Consider the following 23600-nt stretch of genomic DNA (forward strand, 5'->3'; position numbering starts at 1 on the left):
CTTGGAGGGATTGTTTAGAAATATTTAAGCGAGAGGCCATGGAGCCGCTAAAGCGATCCGTGGATCATGGAATGGTGTTGCTAGAGGCTTGGCAGCATGAACAAATGGAACCTCGCCATTCTCTACTTTTTCATCGTCGCGATCGTCTCGTCCAATGGGTAAGAGTTAAGCTTTCTCGATAGAAAGCGTTAGTTCTTGGCTGTTTGATCCGTTCGCTATCCAAACTTTCCAAGAGTTCCAGCAGCGGTTTTAATTCTTTGTTTCTTTCTTGGATCTTATTTTGTGAGCGAAAGAGCTTTCACGTGGAAAGTTTTGTGGGGTTTTTGTATTGGGAATTTTTAGATTAGAGGTAGGTTGTTATCGCGATGCGCCAAGAAACGGCAATGCGGGCACATCCATGGAAGGACGGGGTGAATGTGATCTTTGCTGCGCTATCGCGATCATCGGTAGGTTTCTTTGCGGCCAGCGAGCGATGGAGCTTATAGCGAGCGATCTTGGCTTCTCTTCCAAGACAAGCTTTGCGTTTCCAGCCTCTTATAAAAGCCCAAAGAGTGATTGAGGAAGAAGAAGAGAGAGCTTTCGCTTTGAGTAAAAGCGCGCCAAGCTTATTTCTTCCAGAGCTCGTTGGTGGTTTTGGTTTCCCGAGATGGATTTTCTCGCTATGCTTTTTAGATGCTCGTTTTGACCATCTTTCTTTCTTTCTTCCCAGAGGATTCGGTTCCAGGAAAATGTTCTCCAGTCGTGTACAAGGAGGAGGATCGCGAGGCTCCGATGTTCGTCTCGTCGACAAAGGCAAATACGTGAGAGCTCGAGAAAGTGTTTCGTGCCAAGGCTATCTTACTACGTATCGTCTTTTGTTGCAGATTGTCCTGGACAATGGAATTGTTCGCATCACACTGACGAGTCCCGGGGGGTTGATCACGTCTATTTCTTACGGAGGCATCGACAATCTGCTAGAAGTTGCCAATGCTGAAACAAATCGAGGGTGAGGTTGCCAACTTAAAAGCTAAAGATCTCTCCCATTGATGCCAGTGTTTTTCTTTAGTTACTGGGATCTGAATTGGAACGTCCCCGGAGGAAAGGACACCTTTGATGTGTAAGAACATCGGCCACCTCGGTGGAACTTTTGATATCTAACGCTTAAAACACAGGCACCACGCTACGAGCTTTCGTGTTATTTCTAGCGATGGCAACAAAATCGAGGTCTCTTTTCTTCGTCCATATGTCTCCGACCGAAGTATGGTTCCTCTTCAAATCGACAAGAGGTATGAAATTTTATACATACTTCCATACTTCAAAAGGTGGACATGAACTCGTTTAATCTGTGCAGGTTCGTGCTTCTTCGGGGTAACACGGGATTTTATAGCTATGCCATTTTTGAGAGGCCCGAAGGCTGGCCCGATTTCAACATGAACCAATGCCGTATCACGTTTAAGCCACGGAGTGACAGGTTCACAAGAGCAACTTTTAAGAAGCCTCACAGTTTTTTTCCTTCCTCTCGCGGTTTTGCAGATTCGAATATATGGCTGTTTCCGACACTGTGTTCCGACAAATGCCGACATCTAGTGACCGATCACCTGAACGTAGCAAAGCACTCGCCTATCCTGAAGCTGTGATCCTGGAAGACCCGCATAATTCGGCGCTCAAGGGAGAGGTTTGTAACTATGGTGCTCTGCTTTTCAGAAGCTAAGACTGATTTGCTTACCTTCGCAGGTGGATGACAAGTACCAGTACTCTGCTGAAAACAAGGACAATGTGGTGCATGGCTGGGTTTCTACGAATCCACTCGTTGGTTTTTGGATCATCACAGCCAGTGACGAGTTTCGAAATGGTGGCCCGCTGAAGCAAAACTTGCGCTCGCATGCAGGACCCACTGCTCTTTCTGTAAGTGAGCTCTTTCTCGATCCTACCAGAAAGTTTTTTCTTCTCACTGACGAGTGTTTGCCTGCTAGATGTTTCACAGCGCTCACTACGCAGGGGAAGCATTGTGTCCTTCTTTTCGAGATGGAGAGCCTTGGCTGAAAGTATTTGGACCAGTTTTCATCTACTTGAATTCAGCTCAAGCGAACTTGGACCCTCGTTATCTGTGGGACGATGCAAAGCAGCAGGTATCAAACGTAAGAATTTTTTTCTAAATTTTTATTCATTTTCTTTTGTTTCAGATGCTTGTGGAGGCTCATTCCTGGCCATATAGCTGGCCTGCCTCACCAGATTACGTGAAGGATGATGAGCGTGGCTCTGTTTCTGGACGACTGCTAGTTTATGACAAGTATTGCCTTTTATACATGGTGTGTCTTTCTTCACAGGCTCTCTTTACTTACACTGCAGATACGCGGACCCTCAAGTTCCTGCGTCGCTTGCGTGGATTGGTCTCGCAAAACCGGGGAATGCTGGATCATGGCAAACCGAAAGCAAGGTATTTAGCAGTAGCTTTGCTCTCTAAGACTTTAATATTCGTTGGAATGCACAGGGGTATCAATTCTGGGCCGAAGCAGATGCCAGTGGCAGTTTTATGATCCATAATGTTATTCCCGGGACATACAACCTCTTTGGCTACGTTCCTGGTGTTCTGGGAGATTACAAAATGGAAGCCGACGTTACAGTGCACGAAGGTAAAAAGATATTGTGTTGTTTCTTGTAACAGGCAGGAATAATGAATCTCGCAGGTTCTTCCTTGGAGCTCGGAGAACTTGTCTTCAATCCTCCAAGGAACGGTCCTACAATTTGGGAGATTGGAGTTCCTGATCGATCGGCTGTTGAGTTTTACATACCGGATCCTGATCCAGGCTTCGTCAACAGAGCTTTTGTGAACAGCACAGCTGACAGGCATGCGTTTCTACGCAATTCTTTTATATAATTTGTTGTTTTGCTCTACACACAGGTTTAGACAGTATGGATTGTGGGAAAGATACTTCGAGCTTTACCCGGAGACCGAGGTTGTATACACTGTTGGCGAGAGCAAATGGCAAACCGACTGGTTTTTCTTACAGGGATGCTGGTAAATTTTCATTTCTATGGACATGTTCTTTCGCACCAAAGGTTTTTCTTTTTGTGTTTCCATCCAGGAAGTCGAAAGATGGAAACTTGAAAGCATCAACTTGGAAGATCAAGTTCCAACTTGACAAGGTCGCTCTAGTGGGAACCTACACGCTACAACTAGCAATAGCAGCCGCAACCAACGCTGCTCTTCAGGTTCTTCACGAGTATATTGACTTCCTTTTTATGAAACACAGTGGAGGTGTCGCAGGTTCGGGTGAACGATCCAACGCTTTACACTCCACATTTTGACACACTCCAGTTTGGCAAGGACAATGCCATAGCTCGCCATGGGATCCACGGCTTGTACGCGATGTGGAGCATCGATGTCGAGTCGAAGCTCCTCAAGGAGGGAGAGAATATCATCTACCTCACACAGAGAAAATACGCCAGCGTATTTAACGGGGTTATGTACGACTATTTGCGTCTTGAAGCCCCTCCGCTGTGAAAGACATAACATGATAAATGGCTTACAAATTCACTCAAAATAATTCAGTGGTATATAATATTTTCTCAAATAAGCAAATGGTTTACAAATTCACTCAAAATAATTCAGTGGTATATAATATTTTCTCAAATAAGCATAAAACAATTTCTGGCCAGCTGTTGTAACCATTAATTTGATATCTAATGTATTTGATGGAGCTCGGTTAACAATGCAAGAGTCCTTGGTTCATGGCTCACCACCTTAAATGAGTGTGGCGAACGAAGCACAGAAGAGACAGTCATGGCCTAAGCTTTCAAATAGGAAAATTTAGGGCTGGAGAGGGATGGAGGACTTGGAGCTCTTGGAGCCGGTGTTTGGCGTCGCCAGTGGCAAGGTAGAGGGTCGGGAATCCTCCGCCTTCCTCCCTCTCGCCTTTCGGCTGCGCGCGCGGGACGCTCGCACTCTCGACTTCGTCGTCTCGGATTTCCACGACAATACCTGGGAGGCCACTCGAAGCATCCAGCAGCTGGAAGACCTGGTAAGCATTTCTCACGGAACTTCTACAGTCTCCTGGTGTTGTAGCGAGACGAGGTTGGGATCGGTGGAGCGTGGAGTGAATTCGTGAGCTACATCGGTGCCGCGTTCTCGTCCGGAAATGTGACTCTGGTTTTGGGAGGTCCCGCGTCCGCGCTTGCTGGTCGTGGTAACGTTCTTGGCCGAGAGTTTGTCCTCTCGTTACCTTTTTCTTCGTTTTCCAGGGGCGACTTCTGGGAGAATCGTGGCTTTGAAAGCTAAAGGAATGCCTCGTGTCTCAATTGGACTCGTGAGAGCCACCGATGCCAGCGATCGCATGGCGGATGTTGCCGTCGACGCTTGCAGCAGCTGGCGGAGCTTGCTCAAATCTCTAGCAAATGGTAAAGCTCTTTTTTTCTTTTTTGTCTTGCTTCGTGAATTGCGTGTCTATCATCGTCCAGTGGAAGCTTACTGTGTGTTTTGTTCTCTAAGAGAAGGCCGAGGCTGCAAGGTGCCGGATGGAACTAGAGGCTGAAAAGGTAGACAGTGTTATCATCTCGCCGGATGATCTCTCGCACGATCTTTCGCAGCTGAAAACGTCGATGCTGGAGGAGAAGCTTGATGAGATGAACCCCGGCGGAAAGAAGAAAAAGGCTAACTCCAAGGAACTCGCCATGGCCTCGCAGTCTAGCTCTGGAACAAATCAAGCTAGTAAGTGTGTGCTTTTTACTCCTTTAAAACTCTTTTCTTTGTTTCTTGTTTAGCTGGAGGCGAGGTAGAACGCACTAAAGCCAAGACAAAACGCAAGGTTGCACCCATATCTTCCAGGTACGCTCTCGCCCATTCTCAATCTATACTCACGTCTGTTCCAGATCAAAACGGAAAGGAGCAAAGCTAGAAGACGATGACTGACCGTTATCCTCAACTTGTAAGTATGTTTCTCCACATTTTCTATCGGAATATTTCTCTTCAGCGATTCTAGCAAGGGAAAGCGCTCGATCTAGAAGCCAGCAAAAAAGGTCAAAAAATTGAAGTTTCCACCCTCGAGTTGTAAGAAAGTCATCGGGCCTTTCAGAGAAGACAACTTGTTTGAGACTTTGGGTGGCCCGTCACGGGAGAAGTTCAAGCAGATGGAGAAGACCAGCCCGCTACGAAGAAGATTGAGCATGAATCTTCATGTAGCGGACGGGGTTAGAGCAGAGCATGCTACCAAGATTGGTCCTGATCAAACCTGGCAGACCTGGACTGTTTCCGGCAGGATCTGCAAGGAGGACTTGAATCTCAGTACTGATTGCTTCAAAGCTGTTTGCCTCTTGTCATCTCCAGATGACAACTTACGAACAAAGAGTGACAACCAAAACATGTGGTGGAAAGATTTCAAAGGAGAAAGTTTGGAGGCTTTGAGACGCTCACTCGCCCCTCGAGCATCCGGATTACCATTTCCATAGACGGACGCTGCGCTGAATCCTCTTGGATGCACCACATTGCCGTGTAGATGACGAGCTCCACTTGCTCCCACAGGGCCACCATCCCGCTCTGGAGCTCTCCGTGAAGGCTTGAGTCGGCAATCTCCATGATCTGGCCCCGGCAGATGCGAGAGCTCGCCCAGTTCGGGAAGTACTGCGTGCTCGTCTCGGCCCTCGAGTTCCCCAGGCACCTCTGCCCGCTCACAATCTCGAGCAGCACGATCCCAAAGCTGTAGACGTCGACTCGCTCGGTGATGGTGGACTGGAGCCACTCCGGAGCCAGGTAGCCTCGAGTTCCTCGCATCATCGTGAAGACCTCTGACTCATTGCGCTTCATGAGCTTGGACATGCCAAAGTCGCAGAGCTTGGCATCAAAGTTGCTGTCGAGCAAGACGTTCTGGGGCTTCACGTCCAGATGGAGGATCCGCTCGCTGCAGTCGTCATGCAGGTACTTGAGCCCTCTTGCAATTCCCAGAGCGATCCGGAGCCTTGTCTTCCAGTCGAGCGCTTCGCCAGCTTTCTCGTGATCACCATCGCTTGGGAAGTCACGAAGAAAGAGCCATTTGTCTAAAGAACGTCGAGGCATGTACTCGTACACCAGGAGCCTGTGGTGTTTCTCAGCACAGAATCCCCGGAGCCGGACCAGATTGAAGTGGTGGATACTGCTAATGACGTTCACTTCCGTCTTGAATTCCTTCTGTCCCTGACTCGAGCTCTCGAGGCGCTTCACTGCGACTTGGGAGCCATCGTTGAGCGTTGCAAGGAAAACCGACCCGAATCCACCTTGCCCGAGTTTCTTGCCAAAGTTGTTCGTGGCATGCTCCAGCTGCTTGTACGAAAAACGTTTGAGTTGGCCGGTTTCCAGCTCTTGAAGCTCCATCGAAGCTCGAGACTTGCTTTTCTGGTTGTAAATGTAGAGGGAAACGAGGACGATGGCAATCAAGGCAGCTCCAACCGGCACTAAAATGCTGAGTAGAACCTTGGAGAGTTTCGATTTTTCAGAGTCCTCCACTTTCAGGAACAACTTCAACGACACAGTTCGGTTGCTTGCTATTGATGCTTCTCTGAAACCCGATGCATGGTCGAGTATTAAACAGTCCCCTCCTTGAAAAGCATAGAGTGCAAATTTGCAGGTGCACTCCATAGCACAGCTTTGTAAGCAGATGTCTCGCGAGACATTCGATCGTACTGTTGTCGCCAAGCTAACCGGAACTGCTATGTCTTGCCTTGCATCGACAAGACGGGTACTCCTATTCGTGTTGTTGGCATCACAAGTAAATGGAGAGCGAAGTTCGCATGTCTGAGCATTCACTCTCCTAAGTTCTTCTGCAAGATTCAAACACTGGCAGTTCCCACCTCTAGTACAGAACGCGTAATCCCCACAAGTGCTGGGAAGCTCGCACTCTTCCTCGCTGAGAAGTGACCGAGTTGCAGTCCACTGGTTGCCAAGGAGCTCATATAACCTCAAGTTTCCATCCGAGTCGAGCCTGAGATACCGCAAAGACTGCTCCTGGCGTGTTGGGAATGGAATCCTGATGACTTCGTCGCTAAGAGTGCCATTCCTTGCGAAGCTCTCGTCTGACTCCCTCGTGACAAACAGGAGAATGCTCCCTCCTGTGTAGATCATGTAAGGTATGAACGAGCCAAGAGTCGAGGCATTCCTCGACCAGTATGTAATAGATCTGACACTGTTGTGTGTCATCTTTAGCTCCTCCCTGGTCAGCTCTAGCGAGTAATCGTCACCCAAAGAGCTCATCCTCCATCCTGCTCTTAAAGCCTGTCCCTCGACGAGAGTATCCCCCGGAGATGCAAAACTCTGCCAGAGAGTGGAAGAGCTATTTGACTGAAGCACCAAGTTGCCCGATGCTTGGAGCTCCATCGCCTGGACCTGTAAGTTTGGTGGTGTGTTCCACACAATTCTTCCTGTTTCGTCCAGGATCATGAGCACCCCATCTCCATTAAGTGTCAGCGTGCTGTTCTCTCCAACCGGATTGTTTCCATTGGCTGACCACACTACCTGTGCCGAGCTCTCGCGAAAAATTACCACTCCAAACACGAAGGAGCTCGAGTTCCCATAGAAACCACACCCAAAGTTCCCTCGAACCAAGATGAGCATGTAGCTTACAGTTGAGCCGCTCTGATTCAAGTAGACGAAGCTACCATTTCCAGGTTGATTGATCCAAACACTACCCAAGCTAGCATTGTACCTCGTGATCTGGGCGGTAGCCAACAGCGTCAAGAACCCTATGGCGCATAACAGCCTCTCTACCATCATCGTGGCACAAATGCCGTGAATAAGCTTCCCACTCAGCAATTTGACTGCCACAACTTTTTTAAGTTTGAACAAACTACTTACTAAGGAGGATGATGCTTTGAAGTTTCATGTTTATGCGGTATAGCTTGTACAGTCCCTAGGGATCGCACGCCCATACATCCCCGTGACAAAGCAAGGTGGCGATGATAAGAGTGACCTGCAACCAAGAGAGAGATATGATTGGTATTTCCATACTCATTCATCCTTGATCGTAAAGTCTAGCCCATGCATACGAAAATCTAAAAAGGTTTAGGGATGGAGGAGGAGGAGATTTGGATTGCTCACTGCGGCCTGTTGAGGAGCGTCCGGGTGGGGCAAGACGGCCTCCTCCACACCGAGGATGTGTGTGCTGCCTTCGATCTGGACGCTGAGGCGATGCTCACGATATGCGGGCAGAATGCGTCGAGCTCGTGGGGATCTCTGTGTCTCGACATCCTCCGGTATAAGGGCGCCTCTCGGGGCCAGACCGGATCCTCTGAGAAGCCGTTTGCGCTAGTCGCCAACGTTCTCGTGTGGCTGCGATACGGGGGTGAGACAACGCCGGTCGAAGTGGATAAAGTTTTCACTCTTGACGAGCTCTGTCGCCGATTCGACCTGGATCCTCTAATGCACGAAGTCTTCCTCTGCGGTATTCCCATCTCATCGCCGCCAGCGCAACTCTACACTGTTCCTCTCATCAAAAGCCACGGCCAACCTTTCGAAGATGGCTCGAGAGAGAGACCCTTCACGATTTCGGATAGATCCAGATTCAGATTCAGTAGGAGGGGTGAGTGAGCCTGTCGAGATTTTCATCCATCCACCATTTACAGGTTCTTCGTTTTCGTGATTCGCAGGGGTGCTTGTGGACACAAGCACCGAGGAGATTGGAAGTATTTTTCAGGCTTGTGACGCGTTCAACGTTTCTAGCTCGAACACTTGGGAGGGGATTCGTGACTTCTTGCTTGACATCGGCAGTCTTTTGGGAAAGGTTCCTTGCTGCTGCGCTCCACCAACAAAAGAGTTCTTTTACAGCCCAAGCAGCTTCGCAGTTTCCATCGCAAGCACCATTCAGATGTTGAAGCCAGACGGGCAAGATGACTTGGTTGTGTTCGCTGATACACTGCCGTTTTACCAGATACTTCGGAGGCTTACAGAGAGTGCCCCAGGAGACAAAAGACTGCGTTCTACCATGTCAGCTGACAGAAACAAGGTTTTTCCCCCATGTATTCCTAGTTTTGCGAAGCAAAGGAGGGCTTGTTATCGGGTGGAGGTGGACGGGACGCCTTGTTTCTTGGGCAAGCTAAAAGATTCGAGTTGGGACATCATTGTTGCACCCTTCGACTTGTCAGCGATCGAGCTTCCACCGGCTTTCATCTATGGCGACGTGAGATTTGTAGTCTGCATTGCAAGGGCTGGAAATGAGCTGCGTTTTTACATCAGAGACACCTCCGGTCAGGTACAGTTCCTCAAAACTTTGAACTGCCACTAAAAGTCTTTCCTTTTTGCTTGTAGGATGCTGCTCGGCACCTGGCGGGGCCGTATGATATGTCCAGAGCTGAAGATCGCGCCAAGGTGATTCTTGTGCACATAAAGCTCTACTTTCTGCTGCTCGGCACACAAGGTTCCTTAAGAACTGAAAGGAGGTACTTTGCAACGAAGTGCATCATTGATGGCTTCATGAGTTTTTTTTTCAGGACGCAATTGTTCCATACAACCGTGTTAAAGAACCAGTCCAAGGTTGTTTTGTTCAGAGATAGCTGCCGCAAGAAAATACGTGATTGGGAAACCTACGCTGCTCAGATGGAAGTAAACTTTGTGGATGTCAAGAGAGCATATTGCACCACCAGATTTCGGTGTCCGCACTTGGTGTCGGCGTGTGGTAGCCCGACCTTGCGAGAGGATGGTGTATACGAAGTTCTTCTCTCTCCTATCGGTGGCAGAGTCATGATCAGCACGGAACAGGAGCTGAAGTGGCTCGGCCGAGACGTTTTGTCAGCGCTGGATGCTCTCCACTCTCAAGGTTTTGTCATCCGTTTCTCTCTCTCTAACTTGTTTTTCTTCTGTATATCTTCCAGGACTCGTCCACAGGGATGTGCGCCTCGAGAATGTCATTTGCGTCGACTATAGCCACGATGGAAACTTTGTGCTGATCGATCTGGAAGGTGTCAAAGAAGCGGACTCTGAGGTGGGGGATGCTTTCAGGCTGGTGGACTGGACGAGGGAAACGCTGGTGTGGAGGAGTTCCTCCTCAGAAGCCAAGAGGAAAAGGCCCACCGGGGTGTATGCCAAGACATCAGATTTGTATCAACTGGGAGTTATGCTCAAGGGTCTGGTGGAGACCAAAAGGATCAGCTTGAGCGCAAGCGGTGCCAGTTTTATTGCTGATCTCAAGAGCCATACCAAGGAGGCCAAAAGCTTGCATGAACATCCATGGTTTTCGGACTTAGGCACGAGGAAAGAATCACTTTTTATTTAACTGCTGCATTATGTTATAGCTGTCATCTTGAAATTGCAAACCAAGATTTTGTGTTGACCTTCTCTAATTCTGGTGGAGGAGTGGATCTCTGCATCTTGATATCCTTCGGCATAAACGCGCCTCTCAGGGCCAGACCGGATCCTCGGACAAGCCGTTTGCGCTCACGTTCTGGCATTCGACCTGGATCCTCTAATGCACAAAGTCTTCCTCTGCGGCATTTCCATCGCCTGATCAAATGGCACGGCCAACCTTTCGAAGGTTGCTCGAGAGAGAGACCCTTCACGATTTCGATAGATCCAGATTCAGATTCAATAGCAGCGGTGAGTGCGCCTGTCGAGATTGTCATTCATCCACCATTTACAAGTTCTTTGTTCTCGTGATTCGCAGGGAGGCTTGTGCACACAAGCACCGAAGAGATTGGAAGTATTTTTCAGGCTTGTGACGCGTTCAACGTTTCTAGCTCGGACACTTGTGAGGGGATTCGTGACTCTTGGGCAACCGTTTCCGAGGTTGTTTTGTTTAGAGACTGCTGCCGCAAGAGAATACATGACTGGGAAACCTACGCTGGAGTAAACTTTGCGGATGTCAAGCCTTTACGTCCCCGCACTTCTGACGTTGCAAGCTGGTGCTTACGAAGTCCTTCTCTTTCCTATCGGTGGCAGAGTCATGATCGCCACGGAACAGGAGCTCAAGTGGCTCGGCCGAGACATTTTGTCAGCGCTGGATGCTCTCCACTCTCAAGGTTGTCATCCGTTTCTTTCTCTAACGCGCTTTTCTTCCCCAGGATTCGTCCACAGGGATGTGCGCCTCGAGAATGTTACTTGCGTCGACTATAGAAATGATGAAAAACTTTGAACTGGAAGGTGTCAAGGAAGCGGATTCTGAGGTGGGGGATGCTTTCAGGCTGGCGGACTGGACGAGGACAACGCTGGTGTGGAAGAGTTCCTCCGCAGAAACCAAGAGGAAAAGACCCAGCTGGGTGCATGCCAAGACATCAGATTTGTATCAACTGGGAGTTCTGCTCGAGGGACCAAAGGGATCTGCTTGAGCGCAAGGGGTGCCAGTTTTATTGATGATCTCAAGAGCCACGCCAAGGAGGCCAAAAGCTTCCATGAACATTCATGGCTTTCGGACTTAGCTATACGGCATTATGCTACAGGTGTCAGCGTCGTAATTTGAGCTAGATTTTGAAATTTCAAACCAAATTCTATGATGTGTTTGATGTTTGAGCAACGGTTTTGTATCAACGTGGTTGAGCATCCAAAGGGATCAGCTTGAGCGCAAACGGTATTGCTGATCTCAAGAGCCAAGCCAAAAGCTTGCATGACCATCCATGGTTTTCAGACTTAGCCATACAGAAAGCATCACGTGACATTTCGTAATTTGAGCTACATTTTGAAATTGCAAACTAAATTTTGTATATATTTTCTTGATCACAACTAAATAAGAGTGATAATAGGTGGAAAGATTTTAAAGGAAGGCTTTGACACGGTGCCCCTCAAGCATCTAGATGGCCATGGCTTCTTAAACAATTGTATGTCTCAGCAACCAATATGGCCCATGCGTGTCAGAAGTCAATGGAGTCTGAAGTTTGCATCTCTGAGTATGCACTCTCGCTAAGTGCTTCCGCAATCAAGCAGTGGCAATGTGCAAAACGCCCTTGTACTGAAGACTAGGGTGATTACTGATAAAGTTTTCAATTTGCATCCATCTTCCAATTAGGCACTGCAACACCTTCAAAAATTAAAACGAGTAGTCTCCTGGCTTTTCCTCATTCAAATCTACTTTACAGAAATTTACACATATTAGTCATAAGAAAATTAAAGGTTGACTATCTTTATCGCTGTAACTGCAATTTTAAAAAAGTTTTCTTTAACAATTTTATAAAGAGAAAAAACAAATATCTATTCTTTTTATACCACTAATTAACAAAATTAAAATTTTAAATAGTACAATTTTTTTAAAGAATAGGCTTTAATTTTTTTTAATATTAAATACACATTTTAATATATAGTATATTTATTATATAGTATATTTTAAAATAAGGAAATTCACTTTATATACAATCCACAATTTTTATCCTCTTACTTAATTATTAAATTTCTTAGAACTCCTTTAAATGATGTTTAAAGTCGTTTTTTTATTTACATTTTTTATTTTATCTTACTCTCAACCACCTCAAACAAGATGGATTGGACGTTTTGGTTATTTTGGTAATCAACATATTGCAAGGATCATAACTCGAATTAGGAATTTAATTGAAAGTATTGACATTAACCAACCAATTATATTTAATAATCATGGATTTTATCTTCATGAGACTATTGTTGTTAGTTATCAAGCAGTTATGGTAAGGATTTATATAGTTCATTCCGGATTTAGAAACTTTCTTAATTGTAATCCACTTCCTACTAATTTTCAATTTTCTGGCCAATACATTCGAAATACTTTTCTAGAAATATTAAGATTAGTAGAATACCATGCAAGAATATATGGTGCAGGAATGATTGGAACTGTATATAGATATTTTTCAATAGATTTTATTGGACTTGGTAATAATCCTGTAAGAGGACCTAATGAACCATACCCTAGTTTATCTTATCCAAAAGGTTTACCAGATGATAATAATCCACCTTCAAATATTTTTTATGTTAAAAATGACATTGATTCTTCACAATGTTGGCCATATCGAACACAACTAATAAATGGTCCCTTGTATTTTTATGGCACAAAAATGATAAATGGTAATAGTTTAATATCCTCAAATAATAAATTTAGAGCTATATTAACAAAGTGTAATTTAGTAATTGATGATATTGAGTTAAATAAAAGTATATGGTCTACAAATTCAGAAAGAATTGATATTTTTTGTTACCTTCATCTTCAACCAGATGGTCACTTACTTATAATAGACAATAACAAAAATATTATTTGGAAAAATAATGCATTTTGCTTAAATTGCTTAGTATTTGCCATTTTAACAATAGAAGATTCTGGCCACTTAACAGTCACATTTTATAAGAATGGTTTGAAAGAAGTAATTTGGAAAAACAAAATTTAACAGAATATTAATTCTATAAATATAACTATAAATATAAAATGTATCTACCTATGTTTATTGAGTTGTAGGGAATTGCATATCTATAGGATTACCTATATTTAGATTAATCTTGTATTTATAATTTATAAACATGTTTATAATTATTGATCAATTGGATTATTCAAAAATACTAAATAAGAATGACACTATTATTAAGCAAACCAAGTGTTGTTGCATGCAATGTGCAGCAAATTATTATTTATTATAGTGATTGTTGCCTCTATAAAAATTTCATTATTAGTTATTTGTATTTATTATATTAGGTTTCTTTATAACTATAAAAGAAAAACAATTACTGTATCTATCACTTAATTTTTTTTTCTTTGTGTTTTTTTATCTAGAATAAATCTAGTGAGGTTGAATGTTTGTATTAATCTAAATTTAAATAAAATCATGATTATATACTTATTTATTTATTTAGTCTTAGAAGCTCATTATCAAGGAAAAAGTAAAGTTCAAATCCCCATCGTAGATAGTGATGGCAAAATACCCTTTAATAGGATAAATTATATTTACTCCCCTGATGCTAAGGATCAAGTTGCAACCAAAGTGGTGTAAGATGTGGCTTGAGTGGATATTTTTGATAGAAATGCCCAATCAATTTAAAAGGTATAAGATATGAGAAATAAACTCCTGAATATAATCATTTGGAGAATATCCAAACCAAAGCTTTAGTATTAGTATTTTAGAATCAATGATGGCAACAATGACTTTAGAAGGAGAAGGTGGTGGAACACTAGTGAGTATGATATGGTTTCAATAAAGAAACATGAAACAGTGAATGCAAGCTTATGAATGGAGAAAAAATTAAATTTATAAATAACATTAGCAATGCAAGAGATAAAACCTGAACTTTCAAAATCTAACTTAATGGAAACGTGAGTGGTCTTTTAATAATGACAAAGAATCCAAACCTTAGATAGATAAAGAAAAAGATTGGCTAAAATGATTTATAGCACAATATTGTGCCTTGGTCAAAAGAAAATGCTATGAATAACTGCAAACTCCCAATCAACATTGATTTGCTGTCATTTAAAACTCAAAGGATCTTTATAGTATAAAAAATAAGCCAACTCTTTCTTCTAAGTATGTTAACTTTGCAGATGTTTTTAGAGCTATTACATCATGTTGCATCTATCTTGGTGGAAGGAAAGTCATTAGTAATTAGTCTAAATTATAATATTTTATTGGTGGAGTTATAGGCTTTGTAAAATAATGCATTTTTTGTGGTTAATTATTGTGGCCTCAAATAAAGTGAACTTTACATCGGGCATAGGTTCTTGGTATGGTGGCTAGGTTTTGCAAGTTTGGGGGCTGGCGACACCTCCATGGTTCAACACTTTTTTTTTCTTCTTCCTCTCGTTGTTTGGTTTTCAGTTTTTTGGGGTTGGAATTACTTAGCATGAAATTTCAAAAAAGGGATAATTAAGAGTGGTTTTAAGCAAAATTCATCACAATATGCCTTCAGATGGCTTAAATGTCTTGGCAATTAAATGGAGGAGTGCCTTAAGAAGAGTCTTGCTATTCTTAAGGCATAGCAAGTGGCTTTAGTTTCATGGAGGAGTCACTTGGGAAGCAAAGGAGTAGATGCTCGCTTAAAGAGTTTTACTTTCTACTTGTTTAGTTTTATCAACTATCCCAAAATTAATATTCATTCGCGCTGGAATAGCGCTGGAAACTCGATTTTTCACTAAAATCTACTTGTGTGGCACATAGAATCTTATGGTAAATAGAGAGTTGTAATACTATTTATTATGAATATTCATAATCTCCAAAAAATGTATATAACTTATGTTACTGACGGAGTTATGCCATGAAGCTTTACTGTTCCCTGAGATTGGCTTTGAACTCTTCCTGCTCAGCTTAAGTGGGAAAGAAGAAAGGTCTGCTGTGGAGGTTAATGATCCAAGTAGACAAAGGTAGCGTTTCCTATTTTCATTTGACCGGACTTCCTCTAAACAGATAAAGGACATACCTGTAAACTAGAGGCTTGATGATGCTTCTTCTATGATTTCACAGGAGGGAGCTTCAAACCGGATGTGATCGTAAAGGACACCAACAAATGGACTTCGACTGTTGGCCTGCGTGAGATAGATGCTGTTGTCGCCTCTTTTCAAGAGCCCCCCTTTGATGTCTACGCTGTAGAGCCTATACAGCCCATGGATCCCGTGCCTGGCGATCGCATTGTCTCGCCCAAACATCCCCGTCACAAAGCAAGGCGACGATGATAATGAATTCACGTACACCTGTAACCAAAATAAAGATATCTAGTGAAGTTTCTCCTCTGGGAAGCACAGACCTTGATATTTCCATAATGAGAGCCAGCAATGGCGATCCTCAGCGTGTAGCTTTCATCCTTGATCGCAAGGTCTAGCTGGAATTTGATCTCCCACGTCGTTGGTTCAAAACTTCCATCGCTCTTTACTCTGTTCAAAGGCTTTTAAGAGTTAGAACCAGCTAAAACCAGCTGCATGAACGAACCTTACGCCATGTATGAAGAACCAGTCCTTTGGCCACTGACTAGAGCCAACGGTGTAAACCAAATCCTGGCTGCTGTAGATTTCGGAGTATCGAGTCCATAGTCCATACTGTCGAAACCTGAAGCACGCAATGTTTGTGACGGTGGTTTTTCTTCTTTCAAGCACCTTTCTTGGTACACGAAAAGTTTGCTCACGTATTTCGAGTCTGGAGATGGAACAAAAAATCCTGCAGCCGATCTGTCGGGAAAACCAATTTCCCAGAGTGTTGGACCATTCCTGGGTGGTTTATAAACAAGAGAACCGAGGTCATACGAACCGCCTGCAACACACAGAACACACAAGAGATGAAATGAAAAGCTTAGGAAATAAACTCGTGCACCAAACCTTGAGAGATCGTAATGCTATCTCCTTGTTTCTTGTAGTCTCCAATCACGCCAGGCACCCAGCCATAGAGATCATAAGTTCCAGGCAGTACATTCGATATCTCAAAGTTCCCGAATTTATCAGCTTGTGTCCAGAACTGATATCCCTGTATGTCCCCATATCAGATCGAGAATCCAAAACCCGTGAAAAGGAATTTTTTTCCAACTTGCCTTGCTATCTTCTTGCCACGACCCAGCGTCTCCCGGGGGAGCTAGGCCAATCCATGCAAACGCAGCTGGAAGCAATTTGGAAGAAAGGAAGCTGAAGAAGAAAAACAACGAAAAATCACTACTGTCAAGTAGAAACTTTTTTCCGCAATGAAAGAACCTGTCGAAAACGTAAAATTCCCCAGAGACATGGCCACGCTCCGCTGCTAGAGTGAAATCTGATGAGCCAGGCCAGCTATACGGCCAGGCATCGATCTCCGCCTCGGCCTGATCCCGGAAGCGTGAACAAATCGATCAAGCAACGAAAATGTCGCGATTTCTCACCTGGAGCTTCGCATCCTCCCAAAGAGATCGATGATCGGTGCTGGAGGAGTTGAGGTAGACGAAGACGGGGCCGAAGACCTTCTTCCACGCCTCACCGTCGCGAAACTTGGGGCAAAGCGTGATGCCGCCATAGTGGCTGCCAAGGAAAACCTGAGAGGCAATCTAAGAGCCCTAAAAATTTGAAAAGAGAGCAAATTTTGCTTGAGAGGTCCTCCAGTCTTAAATTCGTAGCTGGGCGTGATCATCCAAAAGCCCACTAGCGGATCGAATGAGATCCATCCGTGGACCTTGGTCGATCGATTCTCTCCAGAGTATTGGTACTTATCATCCACCTATAGATCCAAAGTTTTAAATTCCATCTCTGCTAGAACTTTGAGAAGAACTTCTGGATAAAAGGTTAATCGCTTGCCTCGCCTTTGAGGTTGGGATTTTTCGGATTGACGAGAATGACAGCCTCTTTATACGCGAGTGTCTCCGAGTTTTGTGGATATCTGTCTTGTGGATATGGCATAACTCGCTGCTTGGTGTCGCTGATTGCCATGAAATCGAAGCTTTTTGGACGAGATCGATCAGGAAAACGAAGGAAAAAACCACCACTTTCTTACTTGTCCTGTCCAAGTTTCCATGCCACACGAACTACGTTGAGATTAAAATCACTCCATCCATAAGGTCGATCGAAGATAGCATAAGTGTAGAATCCAGATCTTCCTCTCAGGAACACGAATCTATAGCGGAAAATATTTAGTGACTGTGAGAAACATCCAAGAGATCTTGTTATTCTACCGCTTGTCAATGTTGAGTGGAACCATTGTCTCGGTGGAATCATAAGGTCGATAGAAGGACAATTCAACCATGTCCTCAGTGTTGGACACAACAGTAAATTTTGTTCCACTGATTCTGGGAAAATCATAAGAGAAAACATGGTTTCTGACGATCAAGCTCTAAGAAACTTACATGTCAAATTTGTCACCACCATCTGGTAAGCTCCAAACCAAGTTCCAGTACCTGTAGACCCACAAGAGGAAATTCTGTGGAGTTTTCTATAAGAATTTGCCATACCCTCGATTTGTTTCCTTGTTTCTCCACTCGAGCAAATCTGTGATGCCTCCATAGCTGATCCTAGCCACGTCCCCTCCTGGGTTTGTGAGTGTGAGCTCTAGAAACCCATTGCTGATGACAACCTGCGAGAGAGAAGTATCAGCCAAAGATGCGATTAAAACCCTGTGAGCGTACGTAAGAGCTATTATCTTCAAGCACCACTGGAGGGAGCGAGGCTGACGACATTGGCAATTGTCTCCAACTTTTTTGGGCGCTCGATATATAGACGCTGGAATTGAGGTATGAAGCACGTCACCAATGCCGGCTCGATTCCTTCTAGATTGAATCAAGCCACACGAAGTAAGCATGAAGACATGATTGATTGATTGACGAGCAAGGTAGCGAGCGCCTTGCAAAGCTTACTATGGCCATGGACGACGGCCGCAGGCGTCCACACTCAAATCTTTCACGAGTACACACGGAAGCAAACGATTCCTTGATTTTAAGGTTGGATTCTTCCACTCATGCAAGTAGTAGAGTTCTTCCTTCTGCGAGAGATCTTATCACCTGGAACATTTGTCTATTTTGTTTATGGTAACATTGATGTTAATTAATCAAATGGAACATATAAAACCTGTAGCTCAGATGGTCTAGTCTTTCCAAACAATGCTAAATCTACAGAAGTAGAAATTTACTTCTACGTTGACATAGTAAAATCTCTGTTTTCTTGCCACGATGCATCGCCTAATCTTTCTTGCCAATTGAGAGCTGTGGCATTGCCCAAGCTGGAGGTGAGGGGCATCGATCCCCTTACCTATCGCATGCGAAGCAATCGCTCTACCATCTGAGCTACACCCCCTCAACATTTCTTATTGGAATATTCACATCAATCTTCCAATAATCCAAATCCAGCGAAGTTTAGCATGAGGAGATGATGGATTGTTGATGTGTAAGAAATGGGTAGCAAGGATTGTCGACGATTACGTCCCGGACGTTCCAACGCTCGCCCAGCGCCTGCGAGCTTGCCGAGATGCCAGGGATGCCGCCCAAGCCAATCGCCTCCACACGCAAATCCTCCACAGCCCACACGCAAGCAATCGATTCCTTGCCAATCTCCTCATCGAGACGCACGGCAAATGTGGCGCCATCCGCGACGCCCGCCTCGTCTTCGACACGATCAAGCAGCCCAATCTCTTCTCCTGGAACGGGATGATCCAGGCGTATGTGGAGCACGGCAATCTCCGCGATGCCAAAGAGCTGTTTGATCGAATGCCCGGCTCGATCCGAGACATGGCCTCTACAACCATGATGATCAATGCGTACGCCAGCGTGGGTGAGGTCGAGGCAGTGAAGCAGCTCTTCGATTCGTCCAGCCAGAGAGATCTTGTCACCTGGAACACACTTTTGCAAGCATTTGCCCAAAACGGGCATTTTCTGGAAGCTAAACTGTTCTTCAATCTTATGCCTCATTTGAATGTAGTTTCCTGGACAATAGTTCTTGCGTGCCTTGTTGAAGGAGCGGATGTGGAAGAAACAAAGGTTTTCTTTGATCAAATGCCCGTGCGAAATACATTTTCCTGGAACTGCATGCTCACAGCATTTGCCGCAAACGGGCATTTGTTTGAAACGGAAGCCCTCTTCGATCTTCTTCCAGTGAAGGACCTCCCGGCATGGAACGCGATATTCAGAGTTCACATCGAGAACAGGGATTTCGATCGAGCAAGAGAACTCTTTGGTCGAATGCCGGAGAGGAATCTCATCTCGTGGAATGGATTGCTCTCCGCGGGTGCCCAGGCACGGGAAGTGGACTCTGTGCGTGAAATCTTTGCCGTAATCCCCAAGCAAAACATCCGGTCGTGGATGGTGATGCTGCTGGCGCTGGCAGAGAATGGCCTCCTTGAAGAAACCAAGCGCGTGTTCGATTCCATGCCGACCAAGGACATGATTACGTGGACGACGGTCGTGCTTGGATATTCCCGACACGGGCATATTCCCGAGTCCCAGGAGATGTTTTGGCGGCTGCCCCAGCAGGACATAGTGCTGTGCACGGGGATGCTCCAGGAATATGCCCAGGGCGGGCATTTTGCCCAGGCAAAAGAGATGTTTAGCTTAATCCCGGAGCCAAACATCATCACACGGACGGCCATGATCGCGGCATTTGCCTCCCAGGGCCACGTCAGCGACGCACGGGCCATGTTCGATTCCATCCCCCGCCACGACCTCATCTCCTACAACGCGATGATCGCCGCGTATGCCGCCAACGGACGGCTGCGCGAGGCCGGCGACGTGTTCGCGCGGATGCCGCTCGTCGACGGGGTGACGTGGGCGCTCATGATCCCTCTCCACGCCCGCGCTGGCGACGTGGACTCGGCCCGGAGCCTATTCGCGGAGATGCCCGAGAGGAATGTGATGCCCTGGAACTCCATGTGTACGGCGTTGGCCACCAACGGGCCGTACGACGAAGCGCCAGGGCTGCTGCGCGTCATGGCCCTGTACGGCATTCGCCCGGACAAGATTACGTTTACCAGCGTCCTCGCGGCGTGTAGCCATGGCGGGCTTCTCTTCGAGGGCCACGACCAGTTCTTGGGGATGATCCGGGACTATGGAATCGAGCCCGACATGGAGCACTACCAGTGCGTGGTTGATCTCCTGGGACGCGCTGGGCTCTTGGAGGAGGCCTCGCAGCTCACGCGAGAGATGCCCTTTGCGGCGGATGTTAGCGCGTGGACTGCGCTGCTGGGCGCTTGTAGAGTCCACGAAGATCCAATCACCGGAGCTCGCGCCGCGAATCAAGCGTCCAGGATCGATCCCAGGCAAGCCTCGAACTACATTCTCCTCTCCACGACGGCCCTGGCAAAACACTTTTAACCTAAATGGTCAACGATGGTCAAAATAGTCAACGGCTATCTATGTGCCCCAGGCTTAAATAGAGGAGTTTAAATAAATGGCGATGCTTAGATTTGGATAAGTAGTGGCCAGTGGCCAAATAACTGTAGGGCCCAGATGGACCCGGATCTTTGCATCCCTGCTCCATGCATTTCCATTGGACCGGAACTACGCCAGCATCCACATTTCCAATTTGGGACAATGACCACCTGGCCCAGCCAGTGGCTCATAATTGTGGCCATCTCTTTCTTATATTGAAACTGCTGCTCTCTTTCTTTCGCCCCGCCAGTGTTGTGATCTATATCTCTTCTCCTTATTTTGCTGGATCGTAGATTAGGGTTCTTCGCGGCGATGGTGGAGCCATGGCGGCGGTGGCGGCATTTGTGATGCAACCATGTCGGGTAAAACTAGCGCTGCTGCCGCTGCTTCCAGGCCTTGCGCCGTGAGGAAGGCGAAGAATGGGGGGCAGAAGAAGCAACCGCAGCGAGGGCTGGGTGTCGCGCAGCTGGAGAAGCTCCGGCTCCAGGAGCAGCAGCAGCAGCAGGATTTCGCATTCCCTCCTCGTCCTCCGGCCCCGGTGGATCACCAGGTACTCGATAGATCCCTGGGCTTGATGATTCCGCAGCAATGGCCAATGCTCCCACTGCTGCCCGGCCAGCATCATGCCGCGCTCCTCTCGCAAATCTCTTCCAGCGGGCTCTCTTGTCCGGGAGAGAAGGACAACAGTCCTTGCTCCAGGAGCGCGCTTCATCCGAGCTCCTTTTGCGTGGACAAGCTGACGCGAATGAATCATCACAGCTCTATGAATCCAGTGCCATCCTCTTGGCAAGATTCGACGCAAGGTACTTATCCTCGATCGCCTCCTCCTCCTCCGCTGCTCAACTCCGCATCAAGGCCGCCGGGTTTGCCTCGACAGCAACAGATGGAGTTTGCCGTGGTACGCATCTCTTTATCTCTTTTTCGTATCTTTCTCTCTTCTTGTTCTTGAGGTAACGCTCACTCACGCCAACAATGCCCTGTCTTGCAGCTTGGCACGGCTCCTCCGCAACGAAATTCAAAAGAGCTCTCTTCATTCCAAATTGATCGCCATCAACACTGGACTTCGGACGACAAAACGGTACTTATTCGCTTCGATATGCGTGTTTAATATCCGTGGCCGATGTTTTAGTGACATCAGAGATTCTTTTCTTTTTTCTAGACTTTGTCGTCTCAGAGGAAGCGGCCCAGGCTTGAATTATGGCTCCGTCCAAAGAATGTGTCTCCTCCAAACGGATCAGATCTCGGGTAAGCCAAGTAATTCTACTTTCTACTTGACTTTGCTCTTTTAAAAGTCCACTTCTATCACATCCTCAATATATGCCTGCAGTGTCACTCGTGACAATGCTCCCGGAGGAGTGGAAAAATCAGTCATGCTTGCGACATGGTTGGAGAAGGATGATCACCAAACTGACAGGACACTTGCTACGGGGACGTCTCTGAATGATTCCGCGACGCCATCGCCCACTGTGGTTAACACCAGCTGCTCCACCGTGTCGTCGTCTCCGGTTGTCTCCGAGAGACGGCCGCAAGTCACCGCTGCTGGAGCTTTCCCCGACGTCGAGATCGAGAGCACGCCTCTGAGTGATTTCCTCACGCTCGGTCTGGCAAGCTCCCCGAGAAAATCGCTCAAGAGAAACGGTGCCAAGGATCTTCATCAACTAACAAGCAAGTCGCAGCAAAAGGTTGAAAATCCTTTGTCTTTGAAGATATATCTTTGATCTTTGTTTCGCTTTTTTCCAGGACGGGACCTGGATCAACTGGATACGCATTGGTGGCAAAGCTGCCGATGGCTACGCTGACGGTGTCTCGTTAGACTTGAATCTGAGACTGTCGATGTGATATTTGTTCCTCGTGACTAATCAGACAGTGTCTTTTTTTCTTTCTTTTCAGTCCAGATATTTCAGCTGGGCCATGCAATTCGGAGGAAAGTGTTGGCATATTTGTCCTGCCGTTTTGGGGGCGTGCGAGTGATAAAACTATTTTCCCATGCGGGTAACTCTCTAATTTTGCAACAATGGCAGGCTTAAAGAGAGTATGAAGAGGAAGTTGAAGAGGCATGGTTTTCTTTACACTTCTTGAGAGGAGCTGAAGTTACGTTTGCTTTGGAAGAATGCAGCAGAGGTAAGGCGATTCCTTGCTCTCCAATTTACTTCCAAGTTTTTTGATCTTGCGTTATATCCAGGACGCCTCTTGAATCCGACCTCCACAAAGCCGAGGTGACCATCGAGTTTCTTCGTGCCCGCCTCGTTTCCGAGCGCTCAATCTGCAAAGTTCTTCGTGGGCAAATAGCGGATCTCGAAGGAAAGGCAAGCCATTGTTTCTCTCAAGAGTCTAGTTTCCGATGAGCTGGGAGATTGTTCCACAGATATGTCAGCTGGAGAACAGGCTAGAAGGCGAGATTGCTCGGCGAAAAAACGCCGAACTGGCGACGAAAGAGCTCATCCTGGCACTCCAGTATCCTGCTCCTCCTGTTGCTCCGTCTCCAACACCGAGAAAACACCATAGCTCGGATCAAAAGCAAAAGCTCGCGACGACGCGATCGCCGAGACCAGCAAACGACGATGACAGTGGATGCAACTGCAAGCTGACGACGATCTTCTCGTTTCCACGCTCGAGCAAGCCGTGCGATAGCGGAGCGAGCTCCAGTTCTTCGCGCAAGGCAGAAGCGTCGCCACCACCACCGCCGCCACCTTTGCGGGAGATAAGTTTGAGGCATGGAATCGGCGAACAGGCAGCGCGGATTTCCCAGTCGGGGAGGATCATCCGAGCTAGAGAAGATGGCGGCGAGAGTTTGCCGCGGCAGCAATCCAAATCCATGGAGCTGATCCACTATCGATCGGAGGAGCAGCAAATGTGGATGGCATCGTCCCATAGCGAGGCGCAATTGTCCCCATCACCATCGCCGCGGCGCGTTGGAAAATCGTGTAGAACG

The 23600-nt window shown here is 46.4% G+C and overlaps 4 protein-coding genes, 1 non-coding gene and 1 pseudogene across 6 annotated transcripts; 3 read left to right on the forward strand and 3 right to left on the reverse strand.

The window, feature by feature from the left end:
* Positions 1–637: 637 nt before the first annotated feature.
* Positions 638–3527, forward strand: LOC9663456 (rhamnogalacturonate lyase B). 2 transcript variants are annotated; one of them, XM_024667243.1, is made up of 15 exons: positions 638–800; positions 864–985; positions 1046–1096; positions 1152–1265; positions 1331–1450; positions 1513–1654; positions 1714–1884; positions 1953–2117; positions 2163–2269; positions 2329–2416; positions 2471–2612; positions 2667–2826; positions 2882–2998; positions 3066–3192; positions 3248–3527. In XM_024667243.1, exons 1-15 carry the CDS (start codon positions 729–731, stop codon positions 3482–3484), a joined length of 1935 nt encoding a protein of 644 aa, XP_024523011.1. In that variant the 5' UTR covers positions 638–728; the 3' UTR covers positions 3485–3527. The 2 variants fall into 2 exon arrangements, with proteins under 2 accessions (XP_024523011.1, XP_024523012.1); XM_024667244.1 differs by having other exon boundaries at positions 1953–2108.
* A 247-nt stretch (positions 3528–3774) lies between these two features.
* LOC9663457 lies at positions 3775–4955 on the forward strand. The gene is made up of 7 exons (XM_024667260.1): positions 3775–4001; positions 4046–4166; positions 4222–4377; positions 4469–4515; positions 4567–4687; positions 4741–4804; positions 4849–4955. Exons 1-7 carry the CDS (start codon positions 3807–3809, stop codon positions 4886–4888), a joined length of 744 nt encoding a protein of 247 aa, XP_024523028.1. The 5' UTR covers positions 3775–3806; the 3' UTR covers positions 4889–4955.
* On the reverse strand, positions 4843–7717 carry LOC112343570 (G-type lectin S-receptor-like serine/threonine-protein kinase SD2-5). Its single transcript, XM_024667256.1, has one exon. The coding sequence runs from the start codon at positions 7715–7717 to the stop codon at positions 5354–5356; it is 2364 nt and encodes a 787-aa protein (XP_024523024.1). The 3' UTR covers positions 4843–5353.
* A 7314-nt stretch (positions 7718–15031) lies between these two features.
* LOC9663459 lies at positions 15032–19174 on the reverse strand (annotated as a pseudogene).
* TRNAA-CGC lies at positions 18530–18602 on the reverse strand. Its single transcript has one exon. It is a non-coding gene; the product is annotated as a tRNA-Ala (tRNA).
* Positions 19175–19297: 123 nt separating the features above from the next.
* On the forward strand, positions 19298–20611 carry LOC112343571 (pentatricopeptide repeat-containing protein At4g02750-like). Its single transcript, XM_024667257.1, has one exon. It carries the CDS (start codon positions 19298–19300, stop codon positions 20609–20611), a length of 1314 nt encoding a protein of 437 aa, XP_024523025.1.
* Positions 20612–23600: the final 2989 nt, after the last annotated feature.

Source organism: Selaginella moellendorffii, unplaced genomic scaffold (assembly GCF_000143415.4).
Source record: "Selaginella moellendorffii unplaced genomic scaffold, v1.0 SELMOscaffold_165, whole genome shotgun sequence".
NCBI classification, from domain to species: domain Eukaryota; kingdom Viridiplantae; phylum Streptophyta; class Lycopodiopsida; order Selaginellales; family Selaginellaceae; genus Selaginella; species Selaginella moellendorffii.

Coding starts and splice junctions, on each gene's coding strand:
- LOC9663456 (XM_024667243.1), top strand. CDS start 729: ATGTTCTCCAGTCGTGTACAAGGAGGAGGATCGCGAGGCTCCGATGTT. Junction 1,266..1,330: donor CCTCTTCAAATCGACAAGAG/GTATGAAATTTT, acceptor TAATCTGTGCAG/GTTCGTGCTTCTTCGGGGTA. Junction 2,118..2,162: donor CAAAGCAGCAGGTATCAAAC/GTAAGAATTTTT, acceptor CTTTTGTTTCAG/ATGCTTGTGGAGGCTCATTC.
- LOC9663457 (XM_024667260.1), top strand. CDS start 3,807: ATGGAGGACTTGGAGCTCTTGGAGCCGGTGTTTGGCGTCGCCAGTGGC. Junction 4,002..4,045: donor TCCAGCAGCTGGAAGACCTG/GTAAGCATTTCT, acceptor CTGGTGTTGTAG/CGAGACGAGGTTGGGATCGG. Junction 4,378..4,468: donor GCTCAAATCTCTAGCAAATG/GTAAAGCTCTTT, acceptor TTGTTCTCTAAG/AGAAGGCCGAGGCTGCAAGG.
- LOC112343570 (XM_024667256.1), bottom strand. CDS start 7,717: ATGATGGTAGAGAGGCTGTTATGCGCCATAGGGTTCTTGACGCTGTTG.
- LOC112343571 (XM_024667257.1), top strand. CDS start 19,298: ATGCCCGTGCGAAATACATTTTCCTGGAACTGCATGCTCACAGCATTT.